Source organism: Rhinolophus sinicus, linkage group LG18, assembly GCF_036562045.2.
Source record: "Rhinolophus sinicus isolate RSC01 linkage group LG18, ASM3656204v1, whole genome shotgun sequence".
Lineage (NCBI taxonomy): Eukaryota > Metazoa > Chordata > Mammalia > Chiroptera > Rhinolophidae > Rhinolophus > Rhinolophus sinicus.
The window spans coordinates 17,199,026-17,213,118 of NC_133767.1; the positions used below are offsets into that span (position 1 = coordinate 17,199,026).

The following is a 14,093-nucleotide window of genomic DNA, read 5'->3' on the forward strand; positions in this document are numbered from 1 at the left end:
CCCCCACCCAGCCAGTGGGGACGGGGGGGAGGAGACCTGAGGAGCCACCCCCAGGTCCTCAAAAAGGGGCTGCTGGCCTCCAGGACATACCAGTGGGGGAGGATGAGACAGCTGCAGGCCAGCCACAGACGCAGCACGGAGAGGCTGGCACTGGGAATTCGGAGGGGCCTGGGGCAGTGCCCACCCCATCACCCTAGCCAGCCTGCCAAGAGGGGCGGGCCCTCGGGAAGCAGGGGCGTGACTCACAGTCACACGGAGCCAGCTCACGCCACCCTCCGGTTCACCAGCCCAGGAGCCCCACACGACTGACCCAACAGCCCCCAGGGTTGGAAAGGGGGCACCCGATACAGTCCTGAGATCGGAGGTCACCAGCACCCACAGAGACTCAAGCAGGCAGTTGGGGACTGGCTACAAATTTTATTCAGTTACAAATAGCACCGAGCCCCTGGGGCTGCTCCAGGGGAGAGGGGTCCCCCCCTGGACTCACACCGCCCCCCTTGGCCACCCATGTAGTGTATGGGAGCGGGAACACAGCCCAGTGCCCCTCCTGGAAGCGGGGCCAAGTCGGGGATTTGGGCCCGGGCACCTCCGGGGGTGGGCCCGAAGCCCGCTGTGTTTGGTGTGCAGATAGGCAAGGGACAGCCATTCAAATGAGCACGCTGGACACGGGGACCCGGGTGGAACGGCCTCGCTGGGGCACCACAATGCGGTCATCTTCCGGGCCTGCCTCACGCAACAGACCTGGCGGGGGAGGGGTCAGAGCCAGGGTTGGCTAGACAGACAGACACAAAGCCACTGTGGGACAGACAGTGGGAAACGCATGGGGCCCCAGAGCTGTGGGCAAGGCGGGACGTCAGCCTGTGGGCTAGGCAGACCCGAAGCTGGATGAGGGGAGAGCTGGGGCGTGAGGTGCCAGGGACGTGGGCTAGGCCATGGATGGGCTGACGGATGACCGAACAAGCAGGCAGAACCATGACCCCGGGCAAGGGGCCGGGGCCCCGACTGACCCTGCACGTGCAGCTGGGCCTGCCGGCGGTCGCCCTCAATGAAGATGGCGGTGCCCAGGAAGGCGGCCCCGCCCAGGGCCCCCACGAAGGCGCAGAGCATGAGGGAGAACTGCAGGGCCCGGAACTCGGACAAGAAGGAAGGGGGCCAGCTCCGGCGGAGGCGGTCGGACATCTGTGGGGAGACGAGGAGGAAAGCCAGCAGGGTCACGGGGAGGGCAGCAGGGAGAGGGAGGCTCAAACTCCAGAGAATGAAGGGGGGACCTGGAACCTCCAGGGAGAGGACCACAGCCGCCCTGTGGAAACCTGCAAAAACAAAATCCTTCCCGCCTAGCGGAGGACCCAAGCTGAGGGTTGCCTGGCACAGAAGACCCGGACCCCTCACTGGGGCCAAACCGTCCGGTTCAGCCCAGGCTCAGGTCACCGACCACTGGCCAGTGCCAGGAAGGCAGGGGGCCCCAACCCCGACCAGGTCCAGTGAAAGAGCCGTGCTCACCAGGCCAATGAGGTAGGGGCTCCCAGCGTCCCCCAGCAGGTGGGACAGCACGATCTGGAAAGCCTCGGCCGTGGAGCGCCTCGTAGGGATGACCACGTACTGGGAGGAGGGCAGGAGACAGCAGGCAAGGAAGGGGTCAAGACTCCGCCGAGGCCGAGGTCAGAGGTGTGATGAGGGAGGGCAGGGCAGGCCTGGACTACAGGCCCACCTGAGGCTGGACTTGGAAGCCAGTCTGGGGCTGGGGTTTGAGGAACGGACGAAGGCCACAATTCAAGGCAAGTGAGGCCTCCACTCCCTGCACCCACCAGTATCTGGCCCAGTGCTGGACCGGCCCACCTACTTACCAGCAGAATATCAGCCACGATGGCCCAGTTCATGGACAGCAGTGTCTCCCCAATAAAGATGAAAATCTGGGGAACCAGAGGGGAGTGGGGGGGAGCAGGGATGATCTCATCACAAGAAGAGCAAACACATGGAGGCCCATCTACTAACCCGTTTAATCCTCACAATACCCCCATGAGATGGGAGCTATTCTTCCCATTTACAGATCATGAACCTGAGCACAGAGAAGTTAAGTCACTCGGTCCACACCATACAGCTGGGAAGGGCATGAGCTGATTCAGAACCAGGCCCTCCTGCTCCAAGCTGGCTCTGAACCACGGGGCTGGCTGAGCCCAGTCCTGCCCCAGCGCCCCATTCCTCCACCCTGAACTCCTAACACGCCCCTGGACACCTGCTGGCTACTCACGTAAGTGGCTACAATGCTGCCGCGGGCACAGGCGACAGACAGGAAGAGGAAGGGTGCAGAGCCCAGGAGGCCGGCTGCGCAGACCAGCGGGTCAGCCCGGGGGTTGCAGCGGCGGAGGCGACGGCTGATCTCCACGCCCAGGCACACACCCAGGACCCCCGTCAGGCAGGTGATGAGCCCAAAGACGAGGCTGGGGAGGCGGGGGCACACGGGCTAGTCCATCTGCCTGCAACGCCCCCCCGCCTCACCCCAACGGCCTGGAGAGAGGATGGTCCACCCCAGTCGCCCACACAACCCAGGCCCCGCGGCCCACGGGTCACCAAGCCATCTCCTGCCACCTGCAGGCCACCCAGCCCAGTCCCCATCTGGGTACCTGTCAGAGGACGAGCAGGAGTCTCCAGGAAGGCAGGGTGGGGTCTCCCCCAGGACCACACGGGAACGCAGCAAGAACGCAGGAGCCCAAAGAGCCAGAGAGCCCGTAACAAAGGCCACAGCCGTGAAGCCAAGGGAAGACAGGACGAAACTGGGGCTGCACAGATCGTTGGAAGGGAGGACGTCAGATTCCACCGAGGTGTCAGGGGAGGGGACTCCGTTCTCCCCTCCTGGTGTATTTTAGTCAGGTCAGGGCACTGGGGGTGGAGGCCACCCTGGTTCCCAAGGTCTGGGCCTGTAGTTCCTGCAGCTGCCACAGGGGGCAGTAGTGACTGCATTCCTGGCCCCAAGGAGGGCCAGCTTGGGCTGCGACGGAATTAAACTCACTTTCTGGCCAGAGCTCTCAGGTCTGCCCACCATGAGGTTGGGTGCAGGGGTGGGGAGTCTGAGTGGCGCTCCACAGCTCCCCTCGGCGGCTCCCGTACCACCAGGAATAGCAGCAGTACAGCCACCACTCCCAGACCTGGTGTCACCTGCGGAAAGAGTGGGCTTCAGGCCGGGCACGGGCGGACACCCTCACCTGTGGGGCTGGAGAAAGGGAGGGTTTGTAAAGGCACCTCAGGCCCCAAGACCTCACACACCTGGGCTAATGCTGGCTCAAGGAAGCTGGCCTGCACCTGGGGGGAGGAGCAATGGCCACTAGGGCCACCCCCACTTCTGCATGCTTAACTGCTCCCTCTTTGGTAACAGCACCCTAATTTTCTTCTGGGAAACCACTCCCCCCCTTCTCTCAATCCATGGGGTTCAAACGGGGCTCGGAACCCAGACTTGTCCAGCCTCAGTGACCAATTCAGTGGCAGACACGTGACCCATGCTCATCTAACCGGATACTATCCAGGATTCCTACGCAAGGACCCAGGGTGCCTAAGTCTCTAACTGAGGAGATAAACGTGTGGAGCTTTCTCTTGCTCGAGAATGAAGTGAACACAGAGGAAAGGGGAGCTAAGACAAGGATTACCCAGTTCCGGTGACGGTGGGAGTCCTGAATCAAGCTATACCTGAAGCTCACCCTGGGACTTTCCATTGTGACAGCCAGCCCTGTCCTACGTGGGGGCTTACACTTTCACAATGCGTTTCAGTCACGTGCAGCCAAGAGCTCCGTCTGGCACATGGCTTTGTGGGAAGCGAGGCTTTCCACAGGCTTGGCAGAGTAAACACTGTTCTGAAAAGAGGTGCCGAGAGGTACCTACCCCCAGGTGGAGACCAGACTCACCCTCAGGGCCCAGTGCCAGTCTCCAGCCATGTCCTTTACTTTGGAGCCTGCGATGTAACCCAGACCACTGGTGGGGAGGGGTGGGAAAAGAGAGGGGACAGCCGGTCAGTCATGCCCAGCGCCAAGCCCTTCTGACTGCCCACCGGGCAGGCCTGAGGCCCACGCACCTGCCCACGGGGATGGCAAAGTAGAACACACTCAGCATGCGACTCCGCTGGTCTGCCACGAAGAGGTCGGCGATGAGGGTGGGTGCGATGGTGGAGTAACTGGCCTCCCCGACCCCCACCAGGCCCCGGGTCAGGAGGAGCAGCCAGAATCGCTGGGGAAGGAGACAGGGGGAGGTGGTACCCTCCCTGCAGCCAGCCTCCCAGCCCGCCTCACCAGCTAGCTCTGGAGAGGCGGCAGGGATGGCGGGAGAGGCCAGGGTTTCAGAATCAGACAGACCTGAGCTTGAATCCTGGCTCCACTACTTACTAGCTGTGAGTTTGGGAAAGGAACTTAACCTCTCTGAGCCTCAGTTTCCTCATCTGCAAAAGGCGGATAATAACAACTTCACATAACTATCGTGAGGATTGGATGATAAAAGGTCTATTCATTACCTCGTGCCCAGTGAGGACAAAATAAATCTTAATTTCTATCTTGCCCACCCCACCCAAGACACCCCAGTCGTGAGTCATGATCTTAGGTGGGGGGTTATTTGTCTATCAAAGACACCGGAAGCAGAGTGTGCAGTGTCTGGGGCTGAGGACAGAGTTCTGGGGAGAGAGTGACAACGGACAGAGGAGATTTCAAAAGAGCAAAGAAGTAACAGCCAGGGAGGCAGGAGGAAAACCAGAAGAGTGGCAGCACAGGAGTTAGAGGAGAGTTTCCGGAAGGAAGAAGTGGGTCAACAGAGCCAGAGGCTCCCAGGAGACATAGCGAGAAGAGGACTAGGAAATAGGGGTATACTTGGCAAGCGAGAGGTGACTATTGACTTTGGCACTGGAGTGGTGGGGGCAGGTCAGCAGGCAGCGCTCAGGGGGAGAGTGGAGAGGAAATGCAGGCCGAGTGAGGGCCTCTCCCCGGCTGCCCCTTCACCCAGACCGGCGCTTGCTCAAGGGGCCCTTTCAGGAAGTCTGACTAGGAAAGGGGAAGAGGGAAAGAGGACGGTCCAGGTGAGGTCTATTCCATGGCAGGAAAAGAAACATGAGTGTTTAGGTATTGAGTGGAAGGGGTCCACGAACGGGGGGGAGGGGATGATTTTGGAAAAAGCGGGAGAGGACAGACAGGTGGGCAAATTAGTTTAGGCAAGCAGGGGGTGTAACGTGGCTGGACCAGGGAAACTGCAAAGTTCCCCAGGCCCAGTCTGCAATGATGGGGGATTGTAGGGGGAAGCAGGAGCCATCGTGGGGCCTCACCTCTCTGGGGATGAAGGACGACCCCAGTGTCACCAGGGACCAGAAGGCAATGCCCCCGCACATGAGATACTTCCGATTGTACCTGTCCCCCAGGTAGCCAAACACAGGTGCCAACACCATGTAACTGGAGATGAACACTGGGCAGAGGAAGCAGAGAGTCACAGTCCAGCCCCCGTCCCCCTACGCACCCCCCACCCCAGCTCAGGGAGGGTAAGGGGGGCAGGAATAACTCCCAGCCCTGAAACTATCAGAGCTTCCTGCCCAGGGGGAGTCCAGCCCCATCCTCGATGTCTGTCAAACCTTCCGCTGCAGAATGATGGCCCAGCTGACACATCACTTCCTCCCATCCAGCCCAGAACAAAATCCAAACTGCACACCATGGCCCACAACGTGCTGTCTGATCTAACCGCCCCCCACTCCCCCAACCTCTCCACCTTCACGCTCATCTTTTCTGTTCTCTGCACCCCAGTGGCCCAATGGCCAAGCTTAATATCCCCTTATGGTTTCTGGCACCTGCTGTTCTATCTGGAACATTCTCTCCTCTTCCCTGAGCTTCACTGAGCTTAGCTCCTTCGGGTTCCAGCTCAGACCCCTTTCCAACCATCACATCTGCAGCCTCTTTCTACCACATTCACTGTTTTCTTCTATCCAACACTGATTCCTATGGAAAATTATCTCATTATCAGTCTAGATTTTGATGGACTGTTGTCCCCTCACACTCCATGAAGACAAGGATCTCGCCTGTAATGCCATCCCTGTGTTTCCATCATTTAACACAGGGCCTAGCACAAAATAGCTGCTCAATAAACAAGTGTTGACTGAAAGAAGTGAATGTGGCTGCTGAAAAAGACTTGCTTCATCTCTAACTCAACAACTCTTTAGAGTTGGCCGACCTTGGCCTGCGATCCCATTCTTATCTCTCTAGACTTTGCCTTAAATACTTCCAGTTCCTTACTGGCCTGGATTGGAGCAAAGAGCATGTGGCTTCAGACCCCTCTTCTGCCTCTAACTTGTTGTGTGACTCTGGGCAAGTCTTAACTCTCCTCCAAGCCTCCGTTACTTTATAAAAATGTAATTAATGCAAACTATTAGGTTGGTGCAAAAGTAATTGTGGTTTTTGCAATTCTTTTTAACCTGTTAAACCGCAATTATTTTTGCACCCACCTAATACTTCCTCTGTAAATTAAGGACAACACTTATTCCTTGGCTGATGGAAGGATTAGGAGACACTGGGCATGGGGCGACCAGATGGCTCAGCTGGTTAGAGCACGAGCTCTTAACAACAAGGTTGCTGGTTCGTTTCCCGCATGGGATGGTGGGCTGCGCCCCCTGCAACCAAAGATTGAAAACGGCAACTGGACTTGGAGCTGAGCTGTGCCCTCCACAACTAGATTGAAGGACAACAACTTGGAGCTGATAGGCCCTGGAGAAACACACTGTTCCCCAATATTCCCCAATAAAACAATAAAAAACTCGTTAAAAATTAAAAAAAAAAAAAAAAGACACGGGGCATACAAGGTCTTGGTTAAGTTCCGTGGATGTTATCACTGCTTCCTCCAGGGCTTGGCACATAGTAGGTGCTCAGAAATGTTCACAAAATTAATGAAGGAGGCAAGAAAGGAAAAGAGGACTTGGCCTTGTCTTTGCCTCTCCCTTGAATCCCAAAGTTTTGAATAAGTGAAGCTCACCTGGCCCCATTCCAGACACCCTCTTCTGCCATTACTTACTGGGTGCCTGCCATGTCTCAGCACCCCACTGCACACCTCACATTATCCCATTTGATCCTCACATCAGCCCTAGGAGGTGATCTGGGTTATGACTAGTAGTTCCATCTCACCAACAAGGAAAGTAAGGCTGAGCGAGACGTCGGGCCTCGCCAACCATCACCCTGTGAGTAAGCAGAAAGCTGAGATTTAAAAGCCCAGGTCGGCCTTAACCATCACACCAAACTGCTCCCTCTTTAATTGATATAGGTGTCCCACTAAACAGCACGACGCCAGAGAAGAATCACGGCCACCTCTGCCCCTAGCTCTGGCCACCACACGTCCATCAGTGAGGCCCCAGACACGCCAGCGTGTGGCCCCCACTTGGGTGGGAAAGGAAGAAGGGCTGCTGCCTCCACTCACCCGTCTGGATGAGGCCGGAGCTGCTGTCTCCGATGGCGAAGAACTGCTCGATGTCGGGAAGGACGCCTGGGAAGAAGACTCGTATGGGCTCCGCGAGGCAGCCCCGCCGTGGGGACCCCCGCTGCCTTCCCCTCCTCTGACATCCTCCCAGAAATCAGTACCAGCCACGGTGAAGCGGTCCATATAGTTGAGGAGGTTGATGTAGCACAGCACGGCCACAATGAGAGCCGAATGGCCCGCAGACAAGCCCGTGATGCGCTGCAGCCCCTCGGGGTCCGGGACCTCCGGGACCTTAGACTTAAGGTTCCCCAGGGTCCCCGGGAAGCCCGGGGTGCCGGGTGCCGGCGTGTCGTCCGTGTCATCCGCCTGGCTGAGGAAGGGCGCGGTGTCGGACCCAGACATGGTGCCGGGGGGCCGCGCCCGCCCGCGCTCCGGTCCCACCGACGATCCTACCTGCGAGGGGAGGAGGCTGGAGAAAGGAGGGTGGAGGGAGCGCAGGAGAGAGGTGCGCGCAGAGGCCGGGAGGCGCTCGGCCCGACGCACAGAGCACGGCTGGGGTGGAGCTTGGGCCCCGTCCTGCCCCCCGGTCCCGGCAGACACACCGCGCGGAGGGGGTGGGTGGAATCAAGTGATGGCGGGGAAAGCAGCGGGTTCAGGAGGACCAGACCCTTCCACCCACCCTCCAGGGGGAGGCCACCCCTCACCCCGGTAGGAGCCCCTGCACTCGCTGTCGCTCAGCCCCGACGCTACACCACGGCCGCCGCCATGATGGCCAAGAGCCGGTCATGTGACGGCGGAGTCTGGAGGGGCGGCCGCCACCTGGTGCAAAGCCGCGACACGTGACCCGCCGCCCGGCTACCGAAGCCGCGTGCGCATGCCCCTTGGGCTTCTCCGCAGGCTCCCGCACCACGTGACTGCCGGCGGGTCGCCCGGGTAACCAGCGAGCGGGACCAGACGCCCCCACCCTCCTCGCCCGGCCCTCTGAGTCTCGGCTTCCTTCTCTGCAGCACCCTTTGGGCAGCCTTCTCCCCAAACGAGATAATGGAATCGTAAAACGTTCTGCAAATAGTCAATATCTCTAGACATGGCCAGCGAACAGTTCTCGCACTAGTGATGATTATTGTCTTCACCAGTGACTGATTTGGGCTTCATACATGCTCGCTACGAGTTCAATGAATGCGTGCTGAGCAGCAGCCCCCAGCCCTGGCCTCTCCCTGTCGTTCAGAGTCCCCAACCCAGCTGCCTGAAAACCCTTGAGCTTTTCCTGTAGACATTGAAGGGAAGCGTCCGCAGAACCCCACCCGCCGCGTCTGGGGCAGGTTTTCTTTATTGAGACCGGGACCCAAACCCTTGCGCCCTCTGGTGGTGTCCTTTGCGACAGGCAGTGGCTGGAAGCCTAAAGACTCCTACCTGCCGGACTAGGGGCAAAAAAAGACCAAAGATCCCTGGCAGCAAAGGATATCTTGGAGCGGTTCCTCATGTCACCCCACCCCAATCCCCAAGATACAGATAATAAAGGCACACTCTAAGTAAAATTAGTTCTTTTTGAGATTTATTCATGTATGTATCTTTCAAGACCCCTCTTCCAACACACCTCTACTGAAATTCTAGGGTCTCAGGGCGAAAGCTGGGGCCCCCAAGGCGCCTTCTCAGAAGCTATTTGGAGTTACGGATACCCCTTGTTGGCATTGTTCCAGGAGATATTTCATGTTGCAGAACCTTAAGCCTGGTCTTCACTGAGGGTTTAAGGGAAAGAGATGGAAAGGAACTTCAGATTGTAGTCCCTGAATTTTGTCAACAAAATATAATTGAGCGTCTAACCCTGTGCCTGGCGTTGCATCAGACAAAAGCAGATTTAGTCCCAACCCGGGTGAAGCTGGTCTGGAGGAGACAGATATCCATACACATGTAATACTCCACCTATGACATGCAAAGGCAAGCCACAGATTGGAAGAAAATATTTGCAGAGTGTATCTGACAAAGGCCTTATATCCAGCTGTATAAAGAACTCTTAAAACTCAGTAAGATAGAAACACAATATTTTTCATGGGGAAAATATTTGAACAGACGTGTCACAAAAGATATACGAATGGCCAACAAGTGTATGACACTATTGGTCATTATGGAAAATGCAAATTAAAACCACAATAAGGGGAGGTGGCCGGTTAGCTCAGTTGGTTAGAGCGCGGTGCCAGTTCGATCCCCACATGGGCCACTGTGAGCTGCGCACTCCACAACTAGATTGAAACACCTACATGACTTGGAACTGATGGGTCCTGGAAAAACACACTTAAATAAAAGTTTTTAAAAAAACACAATAAGATACCACTATACTAGAATAGCTTTTAAAAAAAACAACTGATAATACTAAGTACTGAAAATGATATGGAGCAACTAGAACCTTCATGGTGTTTGTGGGAATGCAAACCGTACAGCTGCTTTGAAAAGAGTTTGGCAGTTTCTTTAAACGTGAAACATCTACTTCCCATATGACCCAGGAACTCCACTCTTAAGTATCTATCAAGGAGAAATAAAAACGTGTCCAAAAACCTGTACTATTCATAATAGCCGACAAAAATTAAAAGAAAAAAAATAAACGTATCAACAGGTAAAAAAATATTTCCATTAGATGGACTACTGCTCGATGATACTCACACATGGATAAATTTCAAAAAAATGCTAAGTGAGGGGCTGGCGGATGGCTCAGTTGGTTAGAGTGCTAGCTCTTAACAACAAGGTTGTCGGTTCGATTCCTGCATGGGCCACTGTGAGCTGTGCCCTCCACAGCTAGATTGAAAACGACTTGACTTGGAGCTGACCCGTGCCCCCTACAACTAGATTGTAAACAAGTTGATGTGGAGCTGATGGGTCCAGGAAAAACACACTGTTCCCCAATATTCCTCAATTTTAAAAAATGCTAAGTGAAAGAACCCAGACACAAAAGACTGCATATTGTATTATTCCATTTATATGAAAATCTAATGAAAAAATGAAAACTCTGGAGTTAGGGAGGAGGGGCAAACAGGTACCACGAAAAGTCTGCAGGACTATGTACATCTAATAAAGTTCATTGAACTGTAGACTTAATATGAATGAACGTTTAGGCATGTAAGTTAAACTTCAATAAGTTAAAAAAAAAAAAAAAAAGCCTGTAGTCCAAAACAATACCCCTGGATATTAATGAAAATAAAACTTTCTGGTTATAAAGCCAAATATTTTGATGCTAATTGGTTTTGCCAAATGGGAAAAATATTTGGTTCTTCTCTAAGTACAGGTGCTTTTCAAAATGTGATGGATCTCTTAACACCCGTTTAAGATCAGATAAATAAACATGTCTGTCCAGGTCTGTTGGTTTAAACTGGAGCCCAACACTTGCTCTATTGGCTTTTGTGGAAATTGTGGTTTCTGAACTATAAGTCCATTTGGAATTTCTCGAAAAATAGTTCACTTATAGTTTTCCTGCAGACCTGGAAGCAGGTCTGATGGAGAAACAAGCTCAGTCTGGATGATCTTAGCTGAGACAGGAGTCTAGTAGAAGGAAGAAAAAGAATGGCTCTTTCTCTGGGACGGTTGACATTCAAGGACGTGCTCATGGAATTCTCTCCAGAGGAGAAGGCATGCCTGGCCCCTCCTTTCTACGAGGACTTGACATTGGAGAACTACAGGAACCTGCTCTCTGTGGCTGATAACTTCCCTCCAGAAATCGGAAGGCTTTCTGTTGGATTTGCAATCAAGGAATTATCATCACCAGAGGACATCAGTAACGATGACTTATCCATCTAGTGACACTGGAAAGAAACGATAGCTGGCATCAAAGATTTGGTCCTCAAGGAAATCTGGAAAAATACGCCTACGTTTGAGAATGAGCGGGGATATGAGGGAATTATAAAGTGCCTTTGACCCATAACAGAAATCTCAGTCATAGAAAAGATCAACAGTATAATAAATCCACAATTTTCTTCCAAAAAAAGGTTCACTTATGACAAGTGCCTGAACAAAGAAGTGTGGCGTATGTGTATTAGAAGGACCTGATAACAGGGTCATTTGACCTGGCCAGGGAGGTTGAGAGCCTCTTGGGAAGTGCTCCTTGAGCTCAGATGTGGGGAGGAGAGTGCAATCATTGACTTCCTGAGAGGGGAATGACCCTGTCACAGAAGGAAGCATAGGAACACAACGTTCTGAGAGGAGGTCAGTGCGAAGAGCAGTGAGAAAGGGAGGCTGGCCAGGGAGCAGGCAGGGAGAGGCCTAGGTCATGGGAAAGATGTCCCCCATTTTAAAATCAGATTTGCAGTTGAGATCCCTCTAGCTGCAGGGTAGATGGATTGGAGGGGGCCATAGGGGTGCGTGCACATGTCAGGTGACTGTGACACTAGACTAGGACGCAGGCAGTGGTGGCTTGCCCCAGGATGGGGTGTAGGGAGACAAGTGAGCTGGTCTGAGAGCCATCTGGGGCCGTTGATTTGGCGATGGAGTGGATACGGGGTGAAGTGTCAAGAGTGAAACTCGGGTTCCAGCTTATGCAGTGAGATGGATGATAGTGGCATTCTTTGAGACGCGGAGCTTCCTTAGTCACTCAACAAACATTTGTCAGACACAGAGCTAGGATCTTGAGAAAAACAAGATCTATTAGGTTGGTTGGTGCAAAAGTAATTGTGGTTTTAAAAGGTTAAAAATCATTGCAAAAACCGCAATTACCTTTGCACCAACCTTATAGTACAGTCATGCATCACTTACCAACGCGGATACATGCTGAGAAATGGGTCATTGGGTGATTCGGTCGTCGTGTGACCAAATCACAGAGTACACTCACGCACACATAGATGGTCCAGCCTCCTCCACATCCAGGCTCTGAGGTTACGGGCCTGTCAGCCTGTTACTGTACAGAATACTGTACGCAACTGTCATACGATGGTATTTGTCTGTCTAGACATATCTAAACTCGAGAAAGTACAATCAAAATACGGTATAAAAGATAAAAACGGTTCCCTGCATAGGGTAGAGTGAATGGAGAATGCAGGGCTGGAAGTTGTTCTGGGTGCGTCAGTGTGAAAGCCTAGGACACGACTGCCCACACTGTTTAAGCTACACGCAATTTGTTTACAATTTTGTCTTCAATAATAAATTAACCTTAGCTTACTATACAACTTTATAAACTTTTTTAACTTTTTGACTTTGTGGTAACACTTAACCTAACGCACTGTACCGCTGTACAAAACTTTTTTTCTTTACATCCTTATTCTATAGGCTTTTTTCTATTTAAATTTGTTTTCTTATTTAAAGATTTTATTGGGGAAGGGGAACAGGACTTTATTGGGGAACAGTGTGTACTTCCAGGCCTTTTTTCCAAGTCAAGTTGTTGTCCTTTCAATCTTAGTTGTGGAGGGTGCAGCTCAGCTCCAGGTCCAGTTGCCATTGTAGTTGCAGGGGGCGGAGCCCACCATCCCTTGCGGGACTCGAGGAATCGAACCGGCAACCGTGTGGTTGAGAGCCCACTGGCCCATGTGGGAATCGAACCGGCAGCCTTTGGAGTTAGGAGCATGGAGCTCTAACCGCCTGAGCCACCGGGCCGGCCCTGTTTTCCTACTTTTTAAACTTTTTTTGCTAAAAACGAAGACACACACAGCAGCTTCAGCCGCCACAGGGTCAGGATCAATATGTCGTCTTCCAGCTCCACACGTCGTCCCATTGGAAGGTCTCGGGGGGCAGTAGGGCATGACGGTCACCTGTGATGGACCCACCGGAGGCTCTTCTTGAGGTGTCACTATTTTCAGAAAGTGCCATGACTTTGGCTTGCGGCTATGTCCCCAGACGATAGGAATTTTTCGGCCTCGTCTTGTGAAAATTATTGCGACCGCTGTCCTGTCTGTGGTATTCTCGCCACGGCGTCGTTATGCCGTGCGGTGCTTGTTTTCCAGGCCCTTACGGCCTCGTAGGGGAGAAAGACATAGACCAGTGGGTGTAAGAGGATGCTGAGCGGGACCCGTCCTGGGCTGAGATGGGACACACAGGAAGACGCAGCCAGTCCCATGGGGCCTCCATGGAGGGAATGGCAGGCCTGGCGAGCTGGGAGGCTTTAAGGTGGGAGGCTGCAGGAAAAAGGCGAAGTTGCACCTTGTGATCAGCAGGGTCAGGACACCTGGGAGTCTCTTCGAATCTCGGGCCCCACCCCAGAACTGCTGACGCTACATCTGCATTTCCACAAGCTCCCAGCTGACTTGTGTGCACACTCACGTGTGAGAAGTGCTGGCTGGCCCCATTACGCATTCCGAGTCACGTGTCAGGCCCACCTGGCTTTGCGTCTGGCTTTGCAATGCAGTGGCTGGACGGTCTGGGGCAGGTTAATTAATCTTTTTTAGCTCCGGTTTTCTCTTCTGTAAAATCAGAATAGTCATCGCCCCTGATCTATGGGGGATACATTTCAAGACACCCAGTGGATGCCTAAACCCATGGATGGTACCAAATGCTACACGTTGTTCTTTCCTATATATACATACCTACGATAAAGCTTAATTTATAAATTAGGAAGAGATGAACAATAAAATAGGACTATAACAAGATAGTCACATACCCCATGTCTCGGGATTGCACCATCATCTCCTGTGGCTGATTTAATCTCATGTTGTTTTGTCCCGTAACCAGCTGTACAGGTTTGTAACCTCAGAGTAGTAGGCTGTACA

At 53.6% G+C, this 14,093-nt stretch overlaps 1 protein-coding gene across 3 annotated transcripts; it reads right to left on the reverse strand.

Annotated features, from left to right (window-relative positions):
* Positions 1 to 402: 402 nt before the first annotated feature.
* On the reverse strand, positions 403 to 8,260 carry SPNS1 (SPNS lysolipid transporter 1, lysophospholipid). 3 transcript variants are annotated; one of them, XM_019754727.2, is made up of 13 exons: positions 8,121 to 8,260; positions 7,578 to 7,869; positions 7,417 to 7,482; positions 5,291 to 5,427; positions 4,061 to 4,212; positions 3,894 to 3,960; positions 3,008 to 3,153; positions 2,622 to 2,777; positions 2,249 to 2,438; positions 1,845 to 1,910; positions 1,501 to 1,599; positions 1,008 to 1,179; positions 403 to 741 (listed from the first exon to the last, which is right to left on the reverse strand). In XM_019754727.2, exons 2-13 carry the CDS (start codon positions 7,816 to 7,818, stop codon positions 647 to 649), a joined length of 1,587 nt encoding a protein of 528 aa, XP_019610286.2. In that variant the 5' UTR covers positions 7,819 to 7,869; positions 8,121 to 8,260; the 3' UTR covers positions 403 to 646. The 3 variants fall into 3 exon arrangements, with proteins under 3 accessions (XP_019610286.2, XP_019610288.2, XP_074178692.1); XM_019754729.2 differs by having other exon boundaries at positions 8,139 to 8,245; XM_074322591.1 differs by having other exon boundaries at positions 7,578 to 7,885; positions 8,121 to 8,236.
* Between the last annotated feature and the right edge of the window lie 5,833 nt (positions 8,261 to 14,093).